The sequence below is a fragment of the Lepus europaeus genome, chromosome 10, assembly GCF_033115175.1.
Source record: "Lepus europaeus isolate LE1 chromosome 10, mLepTim1.pri, whole genome shotgun sequence".
Classification (NCBI taxonomy): Eukaryota; Metazoa; Chordata; class Mammalia; order Lagomorpha; family Leporidae; genus Lepus; species Lepus europaeus.
Window position 1 is genome coordinate 78169104 of NC_084836.1, and position 27186 is coordinate 78196289.

General features: G+C 56.3%; 2 protein-coding genes across 5 annotated transcripts; both read right to left on the minus strand.

Moving 5' to 3' along the window:
* Positions 1 to 2337: 2337 nt before the first annotated feature.
* Positions 2338 to 12147, minus strand: GZF1 (GDNF inducible zinc finger protein 1). Of its 4 annotated transcripts, none has more exons than XM_062203788.1 (6): positions 12085 to 12147; positions 8229 to 9625; positions 7311 to 7405; positions 5849 to 6016; positions 4485 to 4642; positions 2338 to 4302 (listed from the first exon to the last, which is right to left on the minus strand). In XM_062203788.1, exons 2-6 carry the CDS (start codon positions 9605 to 9607, stop codon positions 3952 to 3954), a joined length of 2151 nt encoding a protein of 716 aa, XP_062059772.1. In that variant the 5' UTR covers positions 9608 to 9625; positions 12085 to 12147; the 3' UTR covers positions 2338 to 3951. The 4 variants fall into 4 exon arrangements, with proteins under 4 accessions (XP_062059772.1, XP_062059773.1, XP_062059774.1 ...); XM_062203789.1 differs by lacking the exon at positions 12085 to 12147 and adding an exon at positions 11021 to 11035; XM_062203790.1 differs by lacking the exon at positions 12085 to 12147 and adding an exon at positions 10942 to 10989 and having other exon boundaries at positions 2338 to 4256.
* Positions 12148 to 22060: 9913 nt separating this feature from the next.
* Positions 22061 to 25109, minus strand: NXT1 (nuclear transport factor 2 like export factor 1). Its single transcript, XM_062202243.1, has 2 exons — positions 24874 to 25109; positions 22061 to 22815 (listed from the first exon to the last, which is right to left on the minus strand). The coding sequence occupies exon 2, from the start codon at positions 22752 to 22754 to the stop codon at positions 22332 to 22334; it is 423 nt and encodes a 140-aa protein (XP_062058227.1). The 5' UTR covers positions 22755 to 22815; positions 24874 to 25109; the 3' UTR covers positions 22061 to 22331.
* Positions 25110 to 27186: the final 2077 nt, after the last annotated feature.

Genomic DNA, 27186 nt, shown 5'->3' on the forward strand with positions numbered 1-27186 from the left:
AGGGCAGCCTGCTGGATGGCCCTGACCTGTGTGGCCACCTCAGCCACATAGGCCTACTCACAGGTACACAGAGTTTGCATGAGTGTCCTCCTCCCAGCTACAGTAATACATGGAGTTCTTCACAGAGTTCATGGAAAATACACAGGAAAAAACTAAGGGACTGGCGCTGTGGTGTAGAAGGTTAAGCCTGCACCTGCAGTGCCGGCATCCCATATGGGTGCCAGTTTGAGTCCTGACTGCTCCACTGCTGATCTGGCTTCCTGTTAGTGCACCTGGGAAAGCAGCAGCAGATGGCCCCCAAGTGCTTGGGCCCTGCACCCATGCAGGAGACCCGGAAGAAGCTTCTGGCTCCTGGCTTTGGACTGCTATAGTGTCTGTTTGAACCAGCAGATGGTAGATTTTCTGTCTGTCTCCCCTTTTCTGTCTCTGCCTTTTAATTACAAATAAATCTGAAAAAAAAAATTAAAAGAAAAAACTAAGCTTGGATCCTAAATAATTTAAGATTATATGTATTTGAAAGGCAGAGTGACAAAGAAGGGGGGACAGAGATCATCTGCTGATTCTTTCCCCAAGTGGCTGCAAGGAGTTGGGCTGGGCCAGTCTGAAGGCAGGAACCAGGAACTCCCATCTGCGTCTCCCACGTGGGTGCAGCAACCCAAGCACTTGGGCCATCTTCTGCTTTCCCAGGTGCATTAGCAAGGAGCTGGATTGGAAATGGAGCAGCCAGCACTGGAATCCATGCCCCAATGTTGGATGCTGTCATTGCAAGCAACAGCCTAACCTGTCGTGCCACGACAGCCTTTTTTTCCTTTTTAATGGATTGCAAGTATTTTTGCACTAAAATATGTCTTTAATTCCATTCACCCTGCACTTTTTGGAAGTACCTTCATATCGTTCAGGCACGTGAACACCATTGAGTGCAGTTACAAGCACCCACCTGGCTTCCAACAGATGCCAAACTCCTTGGTGGGTGTGACGAGATGCAACATTCAATAGGTTAGCCTTAAGTTACAATTTACGGGTATTAAGCCTTAACTACAGTTCTGTTTAAAATCACCTTTACTGGCCGGCGCCGTGGCTTAACAGGCTAATACTCCGCCTTGTGGCGCCGGCACACCGGGTTCTAGTCCCAGTTGGGGCGCTGGATTCTATCCTGGTTGCCCCTCTTCCAGGCCAGCTCTCTGCTATGGCCCGGGAAGGCAGTGGAGGATGGTCCAAGTCCTTGGGCCCTGCACCCGCATGGGAGACCAGGAGAAGCACCTGGCTCCTGACTTCAGATCAGCGAGATGCGCCAGCCACAGTGGCCATTGGAGGGTGAACCAACAGCAAAAAGGAAGACCTTTCTCTCTGTCTCTCTCTCTCACTATCCACTCTGCCTGTCAAAAAAAATAAAATAAAATCACCTTTACTAAAGGTTTTCCTCAGTCCCTGGCCTGTTTTTTCCAAATGTTGTACAACAGGAAACTAAGCAAGACCAAAGGCTGCAGAGCCCGTTGGAATGTGGACCAGGGTGTTTCTCACACAGTGGTTGGAAGGCACCGAGAGTCACCTTGGTTGAGGCCGGGAGCAGCCCTGTGCTGGCGCTGAGGGGCTTTCCTTGCCTCAGGTCACACTGGAGAGCCACCTAGGCTGCAGGTGGGCTTGCTCTCTTTCCCGGGGCTGCACTTGGAGGAGAATCCGAGATGGCCCGCAAAGTGCCCTGTAGAACCCCTGCAGGGCTGTGGGCACCTCTGCTCTCAGGGACAGCTCATCCTCCTGGGCAGGGGACTGTGCCATCCCGATGCCCACTGTGACCTTATGTAGAAGCAGGCACGGCACATCCGCTGCTGTTTGTGAGCGAGCAGGGGGGCGTCACCTCCAGAGAATACCGTGAAACCGACGTTCAATCCCCAGACTGCATAGTAAAATGCTGACAGACTCTGATCTTAAACCTCATTCCTCACACAATCAACAAAAAGTAAGGATCCTATTTCAGGGGCTGGCGTGGTGTGGCAGGGAAAGCAGCTGCCTGCAACACCAGCATCCCATGTGGGCGACAGTTTGTGTCCCAGCTGCTCCACTTCCAGTCGGAAAGCAGCGTAAGATGGCCCAAGTGGTTGGGCCCCTGCCACCCACATAGGAGACCCAGATGAAGCCCACGGCTGCTGGCTTTGTTCTGGCCTAGCCCTGGCTGTTGTAGCCATTTGGGGAGTAAATGAACAGATGGAAACTGACTCTGTCTCTCAGTCTCTTTCAAATAAGTAAATCTTTAAAAAAAAAAAAAAAAAAAGGCTTCTGCAGAGCCTCGATCACAATCACATAAATAAGCTGAAATGCAAAGCTGTTTTTACAAAGACATTTATTAACATGTTAAACAGTGTTTTTGTAGAACTTCTAAAGAAACAAATTCAAGACAAAAATTATTCCAGGAGGTAACAAAATAATCTATCACTTAAATTCCTTCTCATCAGGATGACTGCTCCATAAAACAGTGCATCAGCTGGCAGGTTCTGTCTCTTCCAACCGAGATGAAAACGAGTGTGTCTTTTTTCCCCCGCTCTGTAAACATGACTTGGATACAGTGACACCGTCCTAGCTGAATTCGGCCCTGTGACCTTTTTAGGGCCAGCGTGATACAGGTTACCAGCGCCTGAGACACCTCGCAGAGGCTTCGCTGTTCACCGTGACCGAAGTCACAACAAAGCAAGCAGCTGGGAAGAAAGCCCTCCCCCAGCACAGCTGTATCTGCATCTCAGACCTCACAGATAAAGTATCTTCTTCTTAGGAAATCAGTGTTCATAGCACGTTTAATAAATAAGATGTAAGGGGGGAAGCAACCGGTGAGAAAAGGAATTTTCTCCTTTAAGGCCTTGAAGGGTTCCACGCGACTCAGCACATCCTAGGTACACAGGACCAGGCCCAGGCCGTGGGACGAGACATCAGGTTTAGCGAACAGCAGGGTTGTTCTTCCACTGTGCGTGTTTCGGAGCGTGGCGAAGCCCAGCACAAGCCAGGGAACGGCGCGGCGCCCGCCCCCACGGTCCACTCTTTAAGGCATAATCAGGGATGACAGTGTCCAGGCTTTTGGTCCCCTCTCCCATCTTCTCACGCGCTCCCAAGGACACACAGGCGTAGCAATCACTAGCTGCTTCCATGCTGAGTGTGGAAATGAGGAAATCTGTGTGTGGAGAATTCCACAGATCAAGGCAGGAAGACCCAGCAGCAACACTGTTCTGACATCTACCACGCTCACCTCGCGTTGCTGCTTGTGAATGAAATGACACGGGTGTTCACAGCCTCTTGCTTAATTTCTCACACCTCGCTGCAAACAGCACACTGTCTGTCTGGGCTCTTTGGTAGGACGGGGTTCACCTAATCTGGTCTTCAGGAATGAAACGGAACAGCCACACCTGCTTCCAAAGCTGATCTTCTGACAGGTTCCCGGCTGTGTCTGTGCTCAGCAGTTTCCCATGAGTGCCTGGGAGTGGAGAGGGAACCAGGAGGAACAAATGCACCAATCCATTTCTTCAGTTCCGCCTGAAGGTCCCTGTGGCAAATGTGATTTGCATGGCTAACAATACGTGGTCCCACTTGATATCAGCTTGGTAGAAAAATACCTTCAGACTACCCGAGAAGTAAACACACGAGGAAGCTAAGGCAGGGTGAAGCACCAGCACTCCGAGGATTCACACACAGCCCACGCAGGGGTTACAGGTGGTCACGTGGGCGGCCTTGCTTGGTGACCACGTCATGAGATCATGCAGGTCAGGATTTTCAAGGGAAAGCTTTCACAACGCAGCGATGACAACGTGCAAGGTGACGGAGGCCGAGGGAGATGGATGGAGGCTGTCCCTGCCCACACCTCGCACAGGGACGACTGTCTCTTGGCCCCAGGCCCCGCTGGGCTGCAGCCGCCACCACATGGGGCCCCATGGAGGGTCCTGCCTGGCACCAGGCCTCGCGCACTCGCGCTCACTCCATGCTGGTCAAGGGGTGCAGCTGGGCGGGCATCGCGTCCGCCTGCGGGCTCAGCTCGCTGAGCTCACTGAGGGTGGTGGCCAGCAAGGCGTCCTGGGACACCACGGCGGCGTCGGCCTTGCAGGCGGTGTCCGCGGCACTGCCGTCATGGGCGGGGGCGACACTGCCGGGCACCGCGGCCAGGCTGTGAAAGTGGCTGCTTTCTGCGAAAGACAGCAGTTTGTCTGAAAGCTTGGGTGGCGCGTACTCTTCATCCGGCTGTTCCGTCTTGTGCCCCTCGTCGTTCTTGGGGGAGCCATCTACAATGACAAGGAAAGACTTCCATGGAGTATTCTTATCGTGTATCTACAAATCAAACACAGAACACGTCACTGAGTGTGTCTCTCCGTCTCCCGCGGCACCCACTGACGAGGCCATCTCCGCAGCCAGCAGGCACTCTGGCTTCCGCTTGGCCTCGCTCTGCAAACGCCCCCCGCCCGCGCCCACTGCCGAGCCAGCCCGGGGTGGGGGTGCGGCCCGCTGCTTACAGAGGTGTGCCGCCGCAGAGTGGACTTGTCCGTGAACGTGCGCCCACAAGCGTTGCACATGAATGGCTTCTCGCCCGTGTGGATCCGATGGTGGCGCTGCAGGGCATTGAGCTGGGTGAACTGCTTCCCACACTGGTCACAACAGTAGGGGCGCTCCCCTGAGACGGGACAGAGGAACACTGCTGGTGGGTCTCCCCGGCCTGCCGCCCGTAATCCCGAGCAGACTCTGGAGCAACGCAGTCTGCAAACCCCAGAAAAGCCTCCACGCCCGCCTTAAGGCAGGCTGTGCTGGCAGCGGCTCAAGGGCCAGCCGACCAGAGACACAGGGCCATGTCTGCAGCAGCACTGTGTGTAGAAATGACAACTCTGTGCCACAGTGATGGTGTGTAGCACCGTAAGTCCCCTAGTCACCACACCTGCGTGTGTATACGGTTATCCACATGTAGTCTCTTCACACAGCCATGCGCGTAATCAGTACGCTGGCCGTCCCTTTCCGTAAAAAGGAAAGGGACTCAGGCCAGGCAGTGCTGTGGCGTAGCAGGAAAAACCACGGCCTGCAGTGCCAGCATCCCATGTGGCTGCTGGTTCGAGTCCCGGCTGTTCCACTTCCAATCCAGCTCCCTGCTAATGGCCTGGGAAAGCAGTGGAAGATGGCACAAGTGCTTGGGCCCCTGCACGCATGTGGGAGACACAAAAGGAAGCTCCTGGCTTTGGCTTAGCCCAGCCCCAGCCTGGTGCTGGGGAGTGAACCACTGAATGTAAGCTTGTGCTCTCTGTCTTTCCCTCTTTGTAATTCTGCCTTTCAAATAAATGTAATAAATCTTAAAAAAAAAAAGAAGAAGAAAAGGGTTCTGGTTGTCTCATGTACATATGTTAAGTACTCCTCAGAGCAAAAACTAGAAACCCAGCATTTAAAAAATGCTGTTATGGGGGCCAGCCCTGCGGCACAGCCACCACCTGCAGTGCCAGCATCCCATATGGGTGCCGGTTGGAGCCCTGGTTGCTCCACTTCTGATCCAGCTCTCTGCTATGGCCTGGGAAAGCAGCAGAAGATGGCCCAAGTCCTTGGGCCCTGGCACCCACATGGGAGACCTGGAAGAAGCTCCTGGCTTCAGATCAGCCCAGTTCTGGCCGTTGCAGCCAGTTGGGGAGTAAGCCAGCAGATAGAAGACCTCTCTCTCTCTCTGCCTCTGCCTCTCTAACTCTTTCAAATAAATTTTTAAAAAAATCTTTAAAAAAAAAATGTTGCTACATGACACACATGCTTTCCCACAACTTCACTCAGGTAGTCTCCTAGTCCGTCTATAACCTGGGGTTGTCTGTCGAAGGCCTGAGCGCCCCCGCCGGCCACCCAGCAGTTGTACCTGTGTGGACTTTGATGTGCTGGTACAGGGAGTTCCGCTGAGCAAAAGTCCGGAAGCACACTTCACATTTAAAGGGTTTCGAGCCAGTGTGGATTCTGTTGTGATGCTTCAAGTACTCCTTCGAAGCAAAACTCTTGCCGCATGTCTCACACATGAAAGGCCTCTCACCTGCATGGACAAGAGGCAGTGAAGGTCAGAGCAGTGTGGGGAGAGTGGCTCTGCCCTCACAGGACCCATGTGGACTAGGTAGACACCACCAGAGGCCGCTGGTGGGAAAGGCCGTGGATCGGCCGGCAAAAATGCTGCTGGACTAGAACCAGGGGCACCGGTCAGCCAGCTGGCATGCTGGCAAGTCAGCCATTCCATTCCAGGCGGCTCTCTAAGAATGAAATTCCTTCTGGACGGGAGAGGAAGTTTACCACGGCTGTGTGTGTGTGTAACCCTCCCGGGGACTAACTGCTGTCAGCATGAAGGTGGGACAGGAAAATCCTTTGAATTCCAACCTTTGCTTCTGTCATCCCCTGGAAGGTCACCCATCAAGGGCACCCCCGATTTCATCCATGTCAACATAGATACTGGCTTTGCTAAAACCTGACCACCACCTCGGATGACCAAGTCTGCCAAGCCCGTGGTGTGGCCCGACACTGTCCCCCGGCCACTCACCTCCATTAACAACTGCACTCCCCTCATCAGATGCCTCATCTCTGCCTTGCCTGTATCTGAACCTGCGGCTCATATAATAGTGCTCAGGGGTAAAGACCCCGTGGAAAAGGAACTGTGTTTGTGGGCTTTGGAACCTTGGGGTTAGTGGGCTGGACCAGACTGAGGCCAGCTGAGATGCTCCCCCTCAAGAGAAAGCCGTACCCCAGAGCTTCGGGGAGGCAGGAATCAGATGATCCCAGCACCCTGACACATCACACAGCAATGTTTTTGTTTTTTTTTTTCCTGTTTTTTTACGTGCTGGTTTGCAAGACAGCTGGGATTCAAGGTATGCTGTGTTGTGCATGTTTAAGTTCCACATCCGGGCACGCACATTTCTTTCTTGCTTTTCTCAGCCTGCTCTGAATTGCTTCCTTGCGGTGGGACATGCAGGTTGTTTCCAACTCTTCGTTAGTAAAAACGGCAAGAAGAGGGATAACACAAGGTACCTTTCCCTACATTCTGGACAATTTCTGGAGGACAGATTCCTGTCAGTGGAATTTCTGGGCAGAACAGTAAGGACTATTTCATATCTCTCAACTCCGAAGATCCACGCCCGGGCCCTTGTGCCTGGTGTGTGCTGTGCAGGCCACGGTCACGGTCACCCTGTCACTCGTCTGCTCACAGATGGAAGAGCTATGTCCTGGCTTCAGCCTGCACTGCTCCGGCAGGAGGTGCCCACTTGTCAATCATCTGGCTTCCCTTCTACAGCTAGCTGAGCCCCGGAATCTCGATGGCCTAAGTGCTTAGCATGAGCACTTACCTGTGTGGCACCTTTTGTGATAAATCAGCATGTGGTTCTGGGTGAATCTTGCGCCACACTCATCACAGACGAAAGGTTTTTCCCCGGTGTGGATTCTGAAAGCACAACATTCACATGGTAACTCAGGGTGCGAGTCAAAGCCCACTTCACAACACGGTGTCCACTCGACCGTGCACACACCATTTCCTGCAAAGGCCCGAGGAGCAGACAGGGCCACGCTCTCCATCCCAGAATGCACGGGGTGCCTGCACACACCTCTCTCCTGCTTGGGAGACCCACCAAGTATGCTGGAAAGCACGTGCAGGGACAGGCCAAGCCTGTGTGAGTTGTTTAACACGCTAAGTGAGGAGCGCTGCTTCAGGTTTTGAAAGCTTCCTTGTTAGGACCAGCCACATGCAGCCCGGGCGAGTACTGTTAGGGCAGCAGCACATGATGGAGAACATTTCCACCACGGGATGTGACATGGCCAGTCTGGAGGTCATGGCGCTGTGGAACCTGGATTCTGAGATGTGGCCCCAGCGTCTGGTGCTCCCGGCTCGTGGGAAGTGGCTCTCAACCCTGCTTCACTGAGCACTGCCTGAGCCAACTGTGTTGACTCCAAAGCGAGCAAAAAAATGAGGGGCACCACAGTACCACCCACAAATCCAGCCTAGAACTAAGAGTAGGGCCCTTTACCTGCTTGTGTGGGTCTTAGACCTAAGTACTGAGCACTGACCCATTGAGCACCGCCCACCGACAGGTACACTACAAACTGACTACCAAATGGAGCTGTCCCCATGCTGGAGCTGACGGAGACCGCGGGGAAGTCTCCTAGGTCAGCCTTGACCTTGGCCCACACACATCTCTAACCACCCAAGCTCCAAGTGAAGGCTCAGGTGATCCAGGCTTCTCCCCGCCCGCCCATCGTGCACCGCGCACCTCATGTGGGTCTTGAGCGCAGACGGCTGTGAGAACTTGGCCCCGCACTCGGTGCAGCCATAGGGCCTGTCGCCAGTGTGCGTGCGCTCATGCAGCCGCAGCGCCGTCTTGGAGCTCAGGCCCTTGCCACACTGGCCGCAGCGGTGCCGCTCGCCGCCGCCCTCGTGCACCTGTACTACGTGCCGCTTCACGTCCTTCTTGCGCTTGAACTTCTTGCCGCACAGCTCACAGGGGAAGCGCCGCTCGCTGCTGTGCACGTGGCGCTGGTGGCTGCGCAGGTTGCAGCGGTTGGCGAAGGTCTGGCCGCAGGTGTCACAGCGGTACACCACCTCGCTGGCCACGCCGTGGTGCCGCCGCACGTGCTTCAGGAAGCTCTTCTCGTACAAGAAGGCCTTCTCACAGACGCTGCACTTCAAGTTGCTCCTCCTCTTCTCCACCGCACCCCCCTCCTCCTCTTCCTCTTCTTCCTCCTCCTCCTCCTCCTCCCCGGCTGCCTTCGGCAGGGGGTCCGCCACCTGCATGCCAGCCCCACCCCCCTCAACTTTTGTAAGGGGCCCGGTCTCTGTCCCTGCGCTCTCTGGGCCTTGGGCCTGGGCGGCCCCGGGGTCTCCCGAGCTGCCCTCGGCACCTGTCTCTTGCTCTCGCAGCCTCCTCGTGTATTTTTTTTTAGGGATCTCCACGAAGACCTTTCTTCCGGCCAGTCTCCCGCTGGCTCTTCTGATTTTGGGGTAGGGAGGCTTAGCCACATCCTTCTTCTTGTCCGCTTTCTCCTTGGACTTCCTCGGCGGCGAGCCTGGCGACACGCCATTGCTCATCTGCTCCCCTGGGTAGTCTGAGCGATCCACCAGGCCGTTGGGGTGAGCCCCGTCCATGCCCAGCGCACCTGCCCGGGGGTCGGGGCCAACTCCGACTTGGGGGCCGCCACTGGCCTCCGCCTCCTGAGACTCTGAGAAATTCTGCAGCTCCAAAAGCACCGACTCCAGCATCTGCTTCTTGAGCTGAAAACATGTTTCCGACAAGTCCAGACATTTCAGCTTCTCGGCCGTCTCCAGCATCCGCTGCACCCGGTCTTCTTCCACCTGCACCTTGGCAGTGTAGACAAACTCGAGGAACGAAGCGAAGTCCACGACCTGCACCTCGTTCAAGTGCACATTAGTCCGGGCCCCGTCGACGCTCTTCTCGTTAAGGAACATTTCTTTGAAGAACTTACTGGTGGCCGCCAGCACAGCCTTGTGGGCCATGAAGTCTTTGCGGACGCCCTGGTATTCCACGCTGACCGTGACGTCGCACAGGTGGCCCAGGCGGCGCAGCTCGTGCATCTCGTGCAGCAGGTTCAGCGGCGAGGACTTGGATTCCAGCAGCACCGCGCCACTTTCCATCTTCCTTTCCAAAACCAGCTGTGAAGACAGAAACAGCAGTTTCAACAACCCTTCAAGCAGAAGAGCTGCAAATCACGAGAGGCATCTGTGTTCGCCGGAGGCACCAGCGCCATTAACAGCCTGGCTCTTCCCATGGGCACATGCTGCCAGCAGTGTCCTGGAGCCCACAGTGCCCTTTCCAAAGATGATATTTCATGAAATAAGAGAATATTTTCCTAAGGTTTCCTCCAGTGATAAACAAATACAACCAAAACTATCATTAGTGGAATACATTAAAACAATAACTTGGGGGCCGGCACTGTGGTGCAGCAGGTTAAAGCCCTGGCCTGAAGCACCGACATCCCATATGGGCGCAGGTTCAAGACCTGGCTGCTCCTCTTCTGATCCAGCTCTCTGCTGTGGCCTGGGAAATCAGAAGATGGCCTAAGTCCTTGGGCCCCTGCACCCATGTGGGAGACCCGGAAGAAGCTCCTGGCTCCTGGCTTCCGATTGGCGCAGCTCTGGCAATTGCAGTCAACTGGGGAGTGAACCAGCCGATGGAAGACCTCTCTCTCTGTGTCTACCTCTCTCTGTAACTCTGTCTTTCAAATACATAAAATAAATCTAAAAACAAAACAAAACAATAACTCGCTTATCAAGGTCATCCTTTTTTTTTTTTTCTTTTTTAAAGATTTACTTGACAGAGTTATGGAAGAGAGAGATCTTCCATCTGCTGGTTCACTCCCCAGATGGTTGCAATGGCCAGGGCTGCACTAGGCAGAAGCCAAGAGCCTGGAACTCCATCCGGGTCTCCCATGTGGGTGGCAGGGGCCCAAGCACTTGGGCCATCGGCTGTTGTTTTCCCAAGTGCATTAGCAGGGAGCTGGATCGGAAGCAGAGCAGCCATACGGATGCTGGTGTCACAGGCCACCATGCTGGCCCCCAAGGTTATTTTCTAATCTGTTTACAGACATGCCCTAAAACTGTGACAGAATTTATGGCAACAACGTCTGATTCTTTGGCCAGGAAACCAGATAATTAAAAGGAAACATGCTAGCCACTCTCTGGGAGCAAACCTCAAAGAATCATTTTTATTAAAAAAATCTAGAGAAATAGACCTTCCATCCACTGGTTCACTCCCCCTGGCTAGCAAGGGCTAGGCCAGGAGCTGGGCCAGGCTGAAGCCAGGAGCCCAGAACTCCATCCGGGTCTTCCATGCAGGGGCTCATTAGCCGGCAGCTGGTCCTGGAACCAGCTGTCAGATATGGGATGCCAACAGGGCACTTGGCACTTTAACCCCCTGTGTCACAACGCCATCCTCGCTAGAGAAATCATCTCTGCCTGTGGAAACAAACCTGTGAATACCGTCTTTCCATGAGGAAAACTGGGGAAAGCAGCTCAGAATCCCATCACCACCCCAAAACGCTTTATAACCTGCAGGACTGTTCCTGTCCCGAAACAGTGCAAGCTCCAAGGCTGCGGCTGAACCGTGGGTTTCCCCTCTGCAGGTGGCCGGTGGAGGGCTCCTTGTTGCTAGCTCCCCACGCAGAAACACAGAAGCCCTAACAAGGTGGTAGTGAGGGGCTGGCCTGGACTTGAGCTTGGGCCTGCCCAGCTGGGCTCCGGCCTCAAAGCGAAGCTGGTCTCCGCACCCCCTGAACGCCGTCTTGGGCCCCAGAAGTCCGTCCAGTGCAGTGGGCGCGCAGAGGTAACCGCTTCCCCCCGGGGATCCCGCATCCTGCCCTCGCTGCCCCTCCCCCAGACTTATGCCCTGGACCCTGCGCCCACCTTCCTCAGACCGCTTCCGGCCATGCCTCAGCTGTCCGCTGGGCCCCACACGCTCCCTGAAGCCCCAGTCCCACCACCCCCCCCCGGCCCGGACACGGAGTCCACCTGCAAACGCCCCCAGCAGGCCCGAGCAACGTCATCCGAAGCGGACTCCACAGTGAACGGCGCTGAACACCCTGCCCAGGTCTCATCAGGAACCCGGGGCCCGGCGCCCCTGTCCCCCGGCCAGCCCCCCACCCCCAGCCTGCTGGCCTCGGGCGGACGTGAGTGCCCGCGGGCGCCCCGGGGCGACTTCTCCCGGTGCCTGCGGCCTGGCGCCCTGCGCCCACTTCAACTCCGCGCCGCGGCCGCCCGGCCCCCGCACGGACGCCTGCGGCCCGAGCCCCGGGCCCCCAGACGCGGCTCGCCAGCTCGGCGCAGGGGGCGTGGGTCTACGGTCGGACTTCCGGTCCCCTGGCTGACCCCGCGCCGTGAACCTCCGGGCCCTCAAAGGCGACCCGCACCACAAAATGCTGCGGCCAGGGCCAAGCCCCTCCTCGCCGACGCAGGCATCCGGGGCCGCGTGGACCCGGCCCGCACTCCGGAGCTCGGCCGCACACGGCCCCGCTCCAGCATCCCGAGGTCCACCGCTCTTCAGCGCCGCTGGGACCTGCGGACAGCCGGGCAGCGGCAGCGAGGCTCGCCGGGGCCCCTGCGGACCGCGCACTCACCTCCGAGCCAGCGGCCCCGCCGCAGACGCTGTTCGCCGGACCAGGCCCGCAGGAACTACCGGCCTGGCTGGGCGGGGCGCGGCGCCAGGCGCGGGGGCCGCCGATTGGCCACCGCGGGCCCCGCCCCGCCCCGCAGACACCGCCCACCACGTCCCTCCTCCACACAGGCCGGGACAGGGGCTGCGCGCGCACGTCGCGCTGCGGCGACCGTTCGGACAGAGTTACGTAATCTGACGTATGCCGCGCGCCACCACCCACTGGCCGCGCCGGATTGCGTCACCCACCGCGAGACGCGGCTGCGCCTGCGCACAAAACAGCGCCGCTGGCGAGGCGGGTCGCTGCGGCGGCGGCAGGGGGGGCGGAGCCACCGCGAATGGTCACATGGGTGTCTCCCCAGTAGCCGGCAGCTTTGGGGCGCCGGAGCGTGCAAGATGCGCGTGGCACGGGGTTGGGTCCCCGGCTGAGGGGAGCACCAAGTGCCCCACCCCGCCGCTGCCAGGCCCCCGACAGGTCCGCGCGCCGCAGAGGATGCCCCGAGATCTGCCTCCTAGGGCTCCCGTGACCTCCCCGGACTCCGCTTGTGTGGGTGCGGGGTCCCCGCGCCGCCGTCCGGGGACTCGGCTTTGTCTCGCCGCCCAGTCGCGTTGGTGGTGGAAAGCGGGAGGTTTCCCTCCGCTCCCTCTGGGCGCGTGTTACTCAGAGCCCCGGGGTCAAGCACCTGTCCCGACCTGGACAGGTGCATGGGGGCTCTGAAGCCTGGCCGGGCTCCTGCAAGTGTGAGACGTTTGATCTGCTCCCCACGAAGCCGGCCGTGCGCGGGCGTCAGGGAGAGTCAGGACGGAGGGCGGCGCTGAGCGGTGTAGCCAGGCCGCCTCCTTGGGGACTTGGCTGTCTTGGACGCGGGTGGGTGCGGCGTCGCTCCTGCTTCGCTCCGCACCAGGGTGAGATTCCTTCCTGTCTGCACAGCCTCTCAGAGGGTTAACTGGAACTTGCGTCGCATGCCAGTTGAATGCCTATTCAAAAACATTTTTTTAAAAGGTTTGTTTATCTGAAAAGCAGAGTTAGAGAACGGGAGGTCTTCCACCTGTTGATTCACTGGGATGCTAGTACTGTGGGAGGCCACTTTACCCGCTGTGCCACAGCACCAGCCCCACAAATTTTTTTTGAAGATTTATTTAAAGTCAAAGTAACAGATCTTCCATTCCCTGGTTCACTCCCCCAATGGCCAAAACAGCTAAGGCTCTGCCAGTCCAAAGCCAAGAGCCCAGAACTCTACCAGGTCTCCCACGTGGGGTGCAGGGGCCCAAGCACTTGGGCCATCTTCTCCTGCTTTTCCCAGGCCATTAGCAAGGAGCTGGATCAGAAGTGGAGCAGCTGTTAGTGCTGGACTCAAACCAATGCCCTTTCAGATGCCAGCATTACAGGTGGTGGTAACCGCCTACATCACAATGCTGACCTCCAATTTTTTAAAAAACTGTTTCCTTTCTCTGCTACCTTTGAAGAGAAGATCTCTGGGTTAGGAGATTGTTTTTAATTATATTTCCTCAACAGGAGTCAGCTTCCTACATAAAATTTTTTTTTTCAGTTTGTTTTATCGTGGTGGCCACTGACCAACAAAACTGGTCCCTGACCAGACCAGAAATATCCCAGGGAAATTTGTAGAAATGAATGTAAAACAGCTCAAGAGGAAAGGGGGATGCCCCTGCTCAGGTCTCAGAGGGCTCATCTTTCTGTTCATGAACTCACAAGCCAGAAACACAGAAGACAAAAAGAACAAATTTCCCTGAATGAGTAGGAGCCAGCCATGTCACACACAGCAGGTTAGACCCCTAGGGGCTTCAGATACAAGAGTATGGCCCCAGGAAGACTATAGAATAAAGGGCGGCATTGTGGATCAGCAGGTAAAGCTAGTTCGAATCCAGGCTATTTGGCTATTCTACTTCCGATCCAGTTTCCTGTTGATGCGCCTGGGAAAGCAGCAGAAAATGGTTCAGGTGCTTGGGCCTCTGCACCAAAGTAGGAGGCTTGGATGAAGCTCCTGGCACCACCTGGCCCAGCCCTAGCTATTGCAGCCATCTGGGGAGTGAACCAGTGGATGGACGTATTCTCTCTCGATCTCTCGATCTCTCTCTCTCTAACTCTGCCTCTCAGATAAATAAATAAACCTGGCCTGCTCCTCTTCCAGTCCAGCTCTCTGCTGTGGCCCGGGAAGGCAGTGGAGGATGGCCCAAGTGCTTGGGCCCTGCACCCACTTGGGAGACCAGGAGAAGCACCTGGCTCCTGGCTTTGGATCAGCACAGTGCATCAGCTGCAATGGCCACTTGGGGGGTGAACCAACGGAAAAAGGAAGACCTTTCTCTCTGTCTCTCTCACTGTCCACTCTGCCTGTCAAAAAATAAATAAATAAACTTTAAAAAAAAAGAAAAAGGACTAAATAAAACTCCTAAAAGTTAAAATATATTCACTGAAAATAACTCACCAGCTCCCCTGGTGAGTTAAATAGTTTAGGCACAGCTGAAGTGAGAGCTACTGAATTGGAAGACAGAGGAAATGGCTAACAATGTAACACAGGATGGAAATTCTGAACAAAAAGTTAAGATGCAGGAGAGGCTAAGAAAGTCTAAATACCAATAGGGGTTCAAGAAGCAGAAAAAAAAGGCTTTGAGAAATAATTTTCAAATAGATAATGGTGGATCATTTTCCAGAATTGAAGAAAGAAGTTCTCAGGGTTTGGGAAGGATAGATAATAAAATCACGTGTGATGCAATGTAATGAAACTGCAGAATGTCAGAACCCAGGAGACCTTAAATTATCCGAGTCAGACCACAGAGACCCGATGGTTAGAGCTGTCTAAGGAGTGCAGAAGGAGATACTGTGCTCTGTATAGAAGACTTGGGAGGAGAGTCGACAGGTAAAGAATGCAGGCATAAATCCAGCAGCAGGAATGCTGGGGAGCAAGGAGCTGGCCTCTCTATAAAATAATGAGGGATGAGCTGCACAGCAGAAGCCCTTCATATACCTGCAATGCTCTTCCCCTCGGTGGTTCTCAGCTCTGGTCGCACCCCGGAGCACACCCCCACATCCCACAGGCTCTAACCACTCCGACCTTGAGCTGTTCCCTTAGCCCCGCCCCTCTGTTCCATGGCTACTTTGAATTCTACCCGAAAATTCTTGGCACTAAAATGTGCTCTCTGGACAGAAATCCTCCCAAGTCCATGTCCCCAACTCCCAAACCAATATATTTTGAAACACACATCAAATCTCCAAGTCTGGGCCCAATATACTGCATTCCAATATAGAAACCAGGAACTACATCCAGGTCTTCGACCTGGGTGGCAGAGCCCAAGTACCTAGGCCATCTTCTGCCACCTTCCTAGAGGTATTGGCTGTACCCCGACCTCCTGTTCCCCCGTTGTGAGTTAATGACGATGAAAATAAGAACCAGAAAGTGATGCCTACCGCGGGTGAGGCTCTGAGATCATCACTGGTGTAGCTCATTTCTTCCCGCAGAACTCTAAGCTGGCATTATTATTATTATTATTATTATTATTATTATTATTATTATTGACAGGCAGAGTGGATAGTGTGAGAGAGAGAGAGAGAGAGAAAGGTCTTCCTTTTTGCTGTTGGTTCACCCTCCAATGGCCGCTGCGGCCGGCGCATCTCGCTGATCCGAAGCTAGGAGCCAGGTGCTTCTCCTGGTCTCCGATGCGGGTGCAGGGCCCAAGCACTTGGGCCATCCTCCACTGCCTTCCCAGGCCATAGCAGAGAGCTGGCCTGGAAGAGGGGCAACCGGGATAGAATCCAGTGCCCCAACCGGGACTAGAACCCGGTGTGCCAGCGCCACAAGGCGGAGGATTAGCCTGTTAAGCCATGGCGCCAGCCTCTAAGCTGGCATTATTATCCCCATTCTACACAGGGGAAAATGGAGGCCCAAGGAGCTGGAGCGAATTTAGCCATGATCCCACAGAGAGCAAGCCCAGAGCCAGTACTGCCCCTCCAGAGCCAGCTCTGCCTAAGCAGGCCACTTCCCCAACTAAGGAGCTGCCTCTTGTCAGATCTGGCAAAAAAAAAAAAAAAAAAAACAAAAAAAAACAAAGGGAACTAAAGGGAGGAGGACTGGGTAACATTTCCAGACTCCACGTTGCTTTGTGAGCCTCCAGCAGAGGTCACCAAGGAGGAACGTGGCTTGGAAGTCTGCTGGGCGAGAGTGCTGGCTTCCTCCTGGAAGTGTGGCAACAGCCCTAGCATTTCCCTGGCCGTTGTGCTTGGCCCAGGTCTTGTGGTGGTCATATGCCCCTCAGCACAGGGCATTTGCACTTCCGGTTCTTCCCCCAGACCCCAGCAAAGCCAAGCTCAACTCCCTGACAAGAGGAAACCCGTACACATACTTGTTAAACAAATGAATGAGTGAACAAATCAAAGAATGGCCATTTGACTGCTGCCCAAGGCCCCCCCGGCCGCTGGCTGCTGGCTATGTCTGGTGTAGTCAGTTCTCTGGAAGCTTCACAGTAAGTACCGTGCAAGCCCAGCCTTTTTCATCTGCAAGAAGGCCCCTCCCTCCCCCGCCCTATGGCTGAGCTGACTCGCAGCCTTGCCTCTCTGTGATGGACCAGACTGTGGGAACTCCTACACAAAGCCAGGCTGGAGATAACTACACGAATGCAAGTGGGTGTCCCTGGCTCGCCCTGGCCCAATCCAGGCCCCGTGCTCTGAACATGAGTAAGCAACGCTCCTATTATGCACTTTGATTTCATTTCTCTGATGACTGGAGAAGCAGATTAAAGGCAGCTGTCGAGTGCGACGCTGCTGGTGTCGGCGAAGCCCGAGAGGTAGGGGAAGGGGTGCGTCTGTCTTAAGACGCCCGCTTCCCATGTTGCACTGCCTGGGTTGGACACCTGGCTCTGGCTCTGGCTCCTGGCTCCAGCTTCCTGCCAATGCAGGCCCTGGAGGGCAGCAGGGAATAGGGAAACCTATGTAGCTACATTCCTGCCCACCCCAGGGAAGTCGTTCTAGGCTCTCCCCTGCCACTCGTGGGCATTGCAGGCATTTGGGGAGTGCAGCAGTAACTCCCCGGGTCAGGAGTAACCCCTGTCTTACTTTGTGTCTCTGAATTAGCCTACTTTAGGCACTGCATAGGAATGGTTTTATACGCACGTAGCCCTTTCTGTCTGAATATTTTCTTAGCGTAATGATCTCGAGTCATCCCTGTCACAGCGTGGCTGAGAATTTCAGTCCCCTTTAAGGCCAAGTAATATTACATTGTATGGCTCCAGTGGCCCCTTAGTTTATCTATTCATCTCTTGACTGCAATTTCCATGTTTTGGTTACTGTGGATCATGCTGCTTTGACTACTGGTGTACAAGTAACACAGTTCCTGCTCTGAATTCTGGGTAGGTTCCTGGACGTGGAACTGCTGGATTGTGTGCTGATTTACGTTTAACTGTTTGAGGACCCACCAAATCGCCTTCCAAAGCAGATGTTCCATTGTACCTTCTCATTGGTGTTGCAGAACAGTTCCCATTGCTCCACATCCTCCAAGGGGACTGAAACACGGTAGAGCAAGAGATTCTCTCTCTCTCACACATATACACACACGCACACACGGACACACGGGGTGTTTAGCATGCTATTGTATTTATCAAAACTCTTGTGTTTTTTTCTTTTAGTTTTTAGAATTTATTTCATTTGAAAGGCAGAGTTAGAGAGGCAGAGGGAAAGGGAGAGAGAGAGAGAGAGAGAGAGAGAGAGAGAGAGAGAGAGATATCTTCTTCCATCTGCTGGCTCACTCCCCAGATGGCTGCAACAGCCCAAGCTGTGCCAATCCGAAGCCAGGAACCAGGAGCTTCTTCCAGGTCTCCCAGGTGGGGGGCAGCGGCCCAAGGACTTGGGCCATCTTCTACTGCTTTCCCAGGCCACAGCAGAGAGCTGGATTAGAAGTGGAGCACCGGGACTTGAACCAGTGCCCATATGGGATGCCGGCACTGCAGGCAGCAGCTTTACCTGCTATGTCACAGCGCTGGCCCCCAGGATGGATTTAACCGGGCCACAAATGCTTTCACATCCATGCATGCTGTCAGAATCAGTGAATCATTTTTTATAGAAGAGTTTCAAATAAAAAACGTGTTGCCCCAATGCTGTGGTCCCTGCTCGATCACTGTCAAGGATCACATCTGAGTGTCTGAAAATGCACGTGCCGTAGTTAGAAGCTGTTGGAAGCCTGAGGAGACACGAAGGCGAGACACTAGGACAGGGCAAGTTGGGGTCAGTGTCGCACCCGTGTGCACATGCGGACTTGCGTCGCTGGCGTCCTCACAGCTCTAACGCCTCGCCAACAGAAGATGTGGAATGTGATTCTCCCAAGTTCTATATTCCGTTTCATTTAAAAATGCTTCGGGGGGCCGGTGCTGTGGCATAGCGGGTAAAGACAACGCCTGCAGTGCTGGCATCCCATATGGGCCCCGGTTTGAGCCCTGGCTGCTCCACTTCCAGTCCAGCTCTCTGCTAAGGCCTGGGAAAGCAGTAGAAGATGGTCCAGGTCCTTGGGCTCCTGCACCTGCGTGGGAGACCTGAAGAAGCTCCTGGCTTCGGATTGGCGCAGCTCCGGCCGTTGTGGCCAATTGGGGAGTGAACCAGCGGATGAAAGACCTCTCTCTCTCTCTCTCTCTGTGTAACTCTGACTTTAAAATAAATAAATGTTTTAAAAAACATACTTCAGGGATTGGCACACCAGGCCAGGTTCCAAGGTGGTAATTCCTTCAGGCTTGTTCAAAGAACCTCTGGGAAATCAGTGAGGATGAAAACATCGCATGCGCAATACAAAATCAGCAAAGGATGCCAACAGTCAGTTCACTGTGGGAGGTGACACCAGCGGTGGAATTCTGGCGCGACAATAAACCACATGTACACGCCGCACTGACAAAATGTTACACCTGAGGTTTGATGCTGCAGAACTCTGTGGGAGAAATGCAGACTCAGGGACGATTTCATGAAAACAGTGAAAATATGTAAAATAATGTGGCCGTGTCTACCTGTAGACGCTACAAGAGGTTAAAGCCACCTCCTGCAATGCCAGCATCTCATAGGAGAGCCGGTTCCAGTCCTAATTGCTCCGCTGCTAATGTGCCTGGGAAAGCAGTGGGAGATGGCCCGAATACTCAGGAGAACCCCCTCCCTCCCCGACTCCCACTGGACTCCCTGGACAGCGCAGGAGCGTCCCGGAACTGCAGGAGGGGGCCGAGCCGCCCCCCACCCGCCTACCACTACCCGGGATGCGTCCCCTGCGGGAGCGCCTTCCACACCGGTCCTCATCTGCAGTGGGGCTGTGCGCCCTCTGCGGCGCGGCGGGGCCTCGTTGCCTACACCCGGTCCCGGCCGGCACCAGGGACCACGCGGCTGCCACAGACCCCCCCCCCCCCCCAGCCCCGGGTTCTGCTGGGACCCAGTGCCCAGCCTTGCGGGCCCGCCCTGGGCGCTCCCGTCCATATCTGAGTGCCTGGTTCCAGGATTCCGGCCTCTTGCTAACGTGCAGGCTGGGAGGCAGCAGGTGACGCCCAAGCACTGGAGTCCCTGCCACCCACGTGGAACACGTGGAGTCCTGGGCTCCTAGCTCTGCCCTGGTCCCAGCCCTGGCTGTTGCAGGTACTTGGGTGAACGAGCCGAGCCAAGGGATGAAAAGCTCTCTCTCTCTGCCTCTCAAATAAAGCGAGAGCATCCGCCTTCCTGTTTCAGTTTTCATGTTCCTCCCCGAGGTCTCTGAGCACCGTGCTCCACCCAGGGTACTGCTGGGTTTGGGTTTGGTGGAGTGTGCTGAGGGGGCGTCTGGGAGAGGCAGCGGCTGGGGCCCGCATGGGGAGGAGGTGGAGTGACGTGGAGTCTCACAGCAGAGATAGATGAACAGTGAGCAATGCAGAGGGGCCGTTGTCAACGTCACCACGACCCTGACATTCCCGGAACTGCAGGCAGGCGGTCAGCTCCAAGCTCAGCCTGTGCACACCTGCTCCGGCAGATGTGCACGCCGGGGGTTGGAGGAGGTTCAGGAGGGCCCCTGTCCACAGCTTCTCTGGCCAATGTGGTTCTAAGACCCCCAGGAGTTCCTGTCAGGCTCCCTACCACCCTCCAGGTGGCAGGTGAGGGAGGTGGCGTCCCTGGGCTGGGGTGTGGAGCCCGGCAGCAGCCCGTGCCCACCCACTGCCCCTGCGTCTTTCTGTAGACAGTGTGTCCGAGGATCCTCACTGTGGAAACTCACATGTACGGCCATGCGCGATTTTTATGCTCAAAGCAGCTTTGAATTCCATTTCCCAGTTTTGGAAGTGCTCTGCTTTGTGCTAGCGTCTCTGTGGAGCTGCCTGGCCCAGCTGGTCGGGCAGGAGTCGGACCTGCCTGGCTACTGTTTTGCCATGGCTCTGAAAGCACGTTGTCACGGGCAGGATAATGACATTGTCCTGACAGGTGCCTCGGCAGGTAACTGTCACCGTGTGAGCATCCCACAGCACCCTCACACACATGAGAAGGCTCCACTACCACTGGGGGAGACTTTTTAGGATTTATTTACTAAAGGCAAAATTAGAGAGAAGGAGAGGGAGATCTTCCATCTGCTGGTTCCCTCCCCCAAGTGGTTGCAACAGCTGGATCAGAGCAGTGTGAAGCCAGGAGCCAGGAGCTTCTTCTGGGTCTCCTACATGAGTGCAGGGGCCCAAGGACTCGGGCCATCTTCCACTGCTTTCCCAGGTGCATTAACAGGGAGCTGGCTCAGAAGTGGGGCAGCCAGGTGTCAAGCCTGCACTCATATGGGAACCTGTTGCTCAGGTCATAGCTTTAACCTGCCCAGGTGAGACCATATTATGGGGCCACTGTGTATGTTGTGATGTTGACCCGTAGTCACGTGGGGCCTGACTGTACTCACCTCGCCATCTCAGCCTTGTCTCCTGGTGGAATTAGGAGACCCTGAAGTGCCAGGGACACACCTGAGCCTACTGTTTCCCAGTGTGCCGCAGTGGAGCCCCGGGTATTATAAGCCCACCGTCTGCCCACGCTGCACACCCTTGTCCTCGGGATTCTTTACACCTACCCCGGGCTGATGATGGCACAAGATGGGGCTGACTCATAAACCTGGCTGCAAACCGATCTGGGGAGTCAACACGCCCCGGGGCAGGGGGCCACAGGAGGAGACCGCCATCTGGGACACCGCTCTATCACCACGCCGTTCCTTCCCACACTTTCCCATTGCAATATCCCAACTCCCACCCCCATGCCAAACCTCACTCTCTTCCCAAGGAAAACGGAACTGGGAGAGCTGCACATCACAAGCTCTCGTCCACTGTCAGAGAAAGCCGGGGCCTGCTACAAGGGGACTTCAGAACATTAACAGGAAAATGGAATCAGAAGCTAAGTTTTTCTCAGTGTAAAAATACTCTGAAGCCTATGCACACCACACCATGGTTTCTCACGACTCCCATTTTCCAGGAGCTTTCTGAAGTGCACTTGTTCAGGGCTTTCTCTTCCTCTACACGGGAGAAACAATCAGGGCTGGCTTCAGGGCCAGTCACGTGGCCTCTGATCCTGTAGTCCCCCATACTCAGGGATCTTCCTCTTAACACACATGCTCAGTCACCTCCTCTGCGCGCCATCCAATCGCCACTCCCCTGAAGCGAGCGGCTGAGCCTTTAGTCTTTCCCCTGCTGGACCCACTCACCCCGCAGTAAGGTGCTCCGCAGGCCCAGGCACCTGTCCAGGATCCCGGGGCCCTGTGCCGTGCACTAGCACAAGGAGGGCCTTTGACAAGCGCCGTTGCTTGGCTCTGCCCTCAAAGACCTGGCTGCAGTGGGCCTGGCGCGTGGCAGGGCTGGGCGATGCTGCGTGAGCTGCAGCCTGGGGTCACTGTGTGCACCCGCCGTGCCGGGGCCAGGAGCTCAGGCCTCTGCCCACATCTAACCCTCCCCTCATCCCCCTCCCCTCGAAACTCAAACACATCAGGTAAAAGGAAAAGCAGCGACGTTTATATTACGCTGTCAGAACTTCCAGAGCTGGGTTCTCTACTGAGCAGGTAGAAAAATAGAAAAGTCTGCTAGGTTGAAAAGGCGACAAGGACAAGTGAGTCCCTGTCAGGAGAGCGGCTCCTGGGACTCGCGCGCGGTTCTGCCTCAGCGCAGGGCGCTCTGTGGAGTCTCTGCAGCCACAGAGGAGAACCTGGGGTCCCTGCCTCCCGAGATCTGTGCCTGGCGTCTCTCCCCACAGCCAGGGCGCCCCTAGTTGGCCCAGTCCTGGAAGCGGAAGCAGTCACTGGCGATCTTCCACACGGTGTTGCTGGGCGAGGCCTGCGCGGTGAGGATGAAGTTCTGGTTGAAGTCCCGCTGTTTGTTGCCTTCGAACTTCACTGTCCCACAGATGACCACGAGCACTGTGGTCTGGCTCGGCGTGGCTTCGTCGTGCACAGGCTGGCAGTCCACCACACTGATCTGGAACTCACTGGAAGGCAGCATCTCAAAAAACTCACTCAGGGACTCGTGTCCCGAGACGGCGTTTCCATTCCACACCAGGGTGGCGGTGCCCATGTACAGGCGCGAGAGCAGTCGCCGCCGCTTGTCCATGGTGGTGTAGTAAACGTTGACGAACTCCTCGGCCGCCCGGCACGCCTGGTCCACGTAGGTCTTGAAGTCCACAGACGCCATCCCCGCTGCTGTGGGTGTGGGGTCCCGCCGGGGCGTCGTCTCGGACCGGAGAAGCCCAGGGCTGCGGGGCAGGGAGGGTGAAGAGAACACGTGTGAGTGCCCGAGTGCGTCCTGCTGACATCCCAGGGGCAAACCCGAGAAGCGGAGCAGAGGCAGCCACAGCCTCAGTGTGTCCACGGCGGGACAGGACCGTCACCGCTGTGGCATCAGGTCAGCCGGGTAAATCAGGGCTCAGTCGACAAATCCCATTTTACAGGGCGCAGCGTGTCTGATGAGGGAAGTGCCGGGACACAGGTGTGAGTGCCCCTACAGAGAGTGGCAGCACCCTTCCTGGGCGTGGCCAGCAGCTGCAGGTGCACACGCCAGGGCACTTCGGGCTCAACCAAGGCCAAGCACACAGGCAGGGTGCACTTGCAGCCGCTGAGTCTGAAAGGCCTTGTAAAGTGCCCCGCACCCCACCCCCCAGGAAGCAGAAGCCAGATTCTCACACTTGATCTTAGCCAAAAGGCCGAGAAGCAATGCCAGATTCTCAATAGGTTAAGATAACAAATGTCCAGAGGACAAGACCCAAATGGCAGCCACAATCCCCCAGGACGAGGGGAGCTTAAGGGGCACAGAGCCAACTTGCGCAGGGCTGACACCCACCAGGGGAAACCCATGGGGCTGCAAGGCCACAACAGATGGGCTCTGCAAAGCTACATCTCCTTAAAAGAAAAATCCAAAGGCATAAATAACATTTGCTATTTCCAGGGAACAATCACAATTGTTATATTTTTTCATATGATTAAAAAAGTTTCACTTAAAACCCAACAGAGGACAATATTATTAAAATAGTGGATTTCTTTTTTTTTTTTTTACATATATATTTATGTATTTGAAAGGCAGAGTTAGAGAGAGAGAGAGGTCTTCCAACCACTGGTTCACTCCCCAGATGGCCGCAGCTGTTAGGGCTAGGCCAAAGCCAGGAGCCTGGAGTTTCACCAGATTCTTCCACGTGGGTGCAGGGGCCCAGTGCTGTCTTCCGCTGCTTTCCCAGGCCATAGCAGAGAGCTGGACCGGAACCGCAGCAGCTGGGTCTCAAGCAGGCTGTCCTAAGGGCTGTCAGGGTCCCAGGTGCTGGGCCCCTCGATCGCCCCTCCCCCCCATCTCAAAGACCTTGCCTTAGAAACAAAAACAAAAACAAAATTTGGCTTTTTAAAAAGTCTATGTATTTACTCGCTTGACAGGCAGAGTGACGCAAGAGGTGGAGGAAGAGATCTTCCCCCAAATGTCACCAACACAGCCAGGGCTGGGCCAGGCCAAAGCCAGGAGGAGTCAAGAGCTCCACCCGGCTCCCCCACGTGGGTGGCAGGGGCCCGTGGACTCAACCCCAGGGACTCCAACATGGGCTGCGGGCGTCCCAAGCTGCGGTTTAATCCGAGGTACCACAGTGCCGGCCTAACCCCCCTTGAAAAAATTCTCGGCTTCTGACATGGATGGAAGATTCCATCCAGGGTTGGGGGCTGACAAACGCGGTGGTCTGGCCCCCGGGAGGCCCCTGCCGGCTGCCTGAGCCTGGAGCCAGCCACTGCCCTCCCTGGGTGTCTCCACTCCCTCCATGGACTTCAGGGTTAAGCCCCGCCAAGCCCGCACTCGGACAACTCCGGCACCGCTGGCGCGGGCCTTCCTGGCGGCCGCCGGGCTGCACCTGCCGCCCGGCGCGCCCTGCAACCCTCCCCGCCCGGCGCGCCCGGCTCAGCCTGTCTGTCACGCCCCCACTTCTGTTCCAAGCCATCTCAGGCGCAAGCTAACGCCCTCCCCCGCGCAGCTACCAAGTCCGAGAGCGAGCGCGAGGGAGCGCGAGCGCACTGCCCACTCAGACCTGCCGGCCCCTGGCCTGGGACCTGCCGCTCCCCTCCCCGGACATCGGGTTCGCCGTCGCGCGTCCCGCACAGGCCACGGCCCGCAGCTGAACCGCATCGAAACCACGTGCGCAAATTTCCAACCCCGCGTCTTACTCTTGACCACGGCGGGGGGGGGGGCGGGGGGAGGCGGCGAGGGCACGCACGTGGGCAGGGGTCTCGGGGTCCCCCGCGCAGGCTGTAGGGCCCTCGGACTACCACGCAGGGCAGGCACTCACCTGTGAGGGCAGCGCCGGCCGCGGCGAGTCCGGTCCGGGAGTCCCCCGCGCGGTCGCGGCCTCGCGAAGGGAACCAGCCCCGGAAGGCCGCGCTGCGTACGCTGCACACTTCGGGAAGAGCCGTCCTTTCTCCCTTCCTTTTTCTTCTGAGAGGCTCCGCCCGCGTCGCCGGAGCCCCAGAGCCCATGGACGTTAGGGCGCCGTCCGCCGGTTCCCGCTCGAGGTCTGCGGTGTTCCGCGCAGGCGTGAGCGCCTCGGTCCCTCCCACTCCCGCCTCCCCTTGACAGGCAGCTAGATCCATCTGTAAGACGGCGAGCCTGAAGGCTGGCTCCGCCCAGGTGTGGCTCAAAAGAGCGGCGGTTTCCGGGAAAGGCGCCTTCCCAGAAGACCACGGCAAATTCGCGCTCGAATTTTCATTGGCCTAACCAAGTCCCAGACTCTGGCCCCCGCTGGTGAGATGCGACCTCTGATTGGGTTAAACCTCCAAGATCCCGCCTCCCGAGTTGCTCTCCATTGGTTGCGGCGAGAGGCGTGTCGGGAAAGATAGGGGAAGGGCGGTGGGCGGTGGCAAGATGCGTTCCTTCCACTTTCACCTGTAAAAGACTCGGGAAATGTCACGACTGGATGCGCTCTCGGGAAGCAGCAGCCGCCGATGTAGCCGATGCTGTCGATCAGACGCAGCGTGTCCGTGGGGACGCCGGTGGAAGTCTACCTGGTGCAACACCTGAGCGGATCTATCCCGCCAGAGCTGACACCCTAACGCACACGCAGAGGGAGACCGGCTTCCGCCAAACGGAGACGAATCGAGGGTGGGGACGGAGGTGTGGCTGGGGCGGGAAGGTGGCAGGTGCGCCCAAGCCACGCGGTGGCACGGCGGCCTCCTGTGTCAGCGAACCGAGGGGCCCTGGGGAAGCCGCTGCCCCCAGCTCCGGCCGCCGCGAGCTTCGTGGGTGCGGCAGCTCAGTTCTGCGGCGTGGGAACCACGGCCCGGCTAACCCGGGGACCTGGGAAACTGGAACATGCGAATAGAAAAGCCCACAGCTGCCTCCTCCCGTTCTGAGAGGCTCTTTCCTTGCAAAGCCGGGCAGAGCCCTTAACCCGTGGCTTGGCTGCGGCGCGTGGAGTTTAATCTGCTCTTTGCTTGTGTTCCCGAGACAACCCTTGCTGTCACATTTCAGGACTTGTTCTCATTTTGAGAGAGAGAGAGGAGAGCGTGTGCGCCCATCCTCTGGTTCACTCCCCAGATGCCCACAACATCTGGAGCAGGCTCTCCAGCAGATGCACGGCTGCAGGAAATGGGGTGAGGGATGTCCCCAGAGGAGCCCGGGACTCCACCCAGGTCTCCCACGTCGGTGCCAGGGGCCCAATAACTTCGGCCATCGCTTCTGCCTTGCAGGGTTAGCAGGAGGCTGGAGGCTGGAGCCAGGGCGTGGACCCAGGCAGTTAACTGCTAGGCTAAAGGCCCATCGCTTCTGGGCTATTTCTTGCGGCCACCTCTCGCTTCATACAGTGGGTGAAAATGTGGGTTATTGAAAATAAGTTGGAGGCAGAGTAGAGAGGGTGAGTGAGTCTCCTCGGAGTAGTGGTCCTTTTAAAATGAGTTTTTAGGGGATGGTGTTGTGGCTCAGGGGTTAAGCTGCCGACTGCAGCGCTGGCTCACACCACCCCCCACCCCCCATAGGCGATAAAGCAGCATAAACGGTCCATCCCACGGTGGCAGGCCTGGAAGAAGCTCCTGGCTCCGGGGACTCAGCCTGGCTGTTGCAGCCATCTGGGGAGTGAACCAGAGGATGGAAAATCTCTCTCTCTGTAACTTTGACTTTCAAATAAATCTTATAATAAAAAAATAAAAGTTGGGCACAAACAAAGTTACTTGCAAATTAACTAATGTGGCTTAGATGACTGTGGCCAGTGCGTTAGCCTCTCTGTAGAATGGGGCCATCCTAATATCCACGGGCTCAGGCTGATGTGAGGAGGGAGGGGAAGTGGTGCCAAGAGCTTTGCACGAGGCCCAGCACAGAGCAGAATGGTGGGGTGACATTTGGCATCAATAGCAGCTTCCGTGTTTGCCAGCAACCCCCACCCCCCCAACCCTCATGATGGGCTTACAACCTGCGATAGGCACATTGACAAATTGGTAGGATTTGTCACCAGCCTACATGGGCGACGTTCTGAAGATGAGCCTGGCTTACACAACCAGGGAGCCTGCGGTCCCCTGTGCCCCATGGAACCCGTCCAGGGAGGAAAAGGCACATCTGTCGTGTGTACAGAGTCCCTGGCAGCGCTGCACACAGACCTGACTTAAGAACCGTT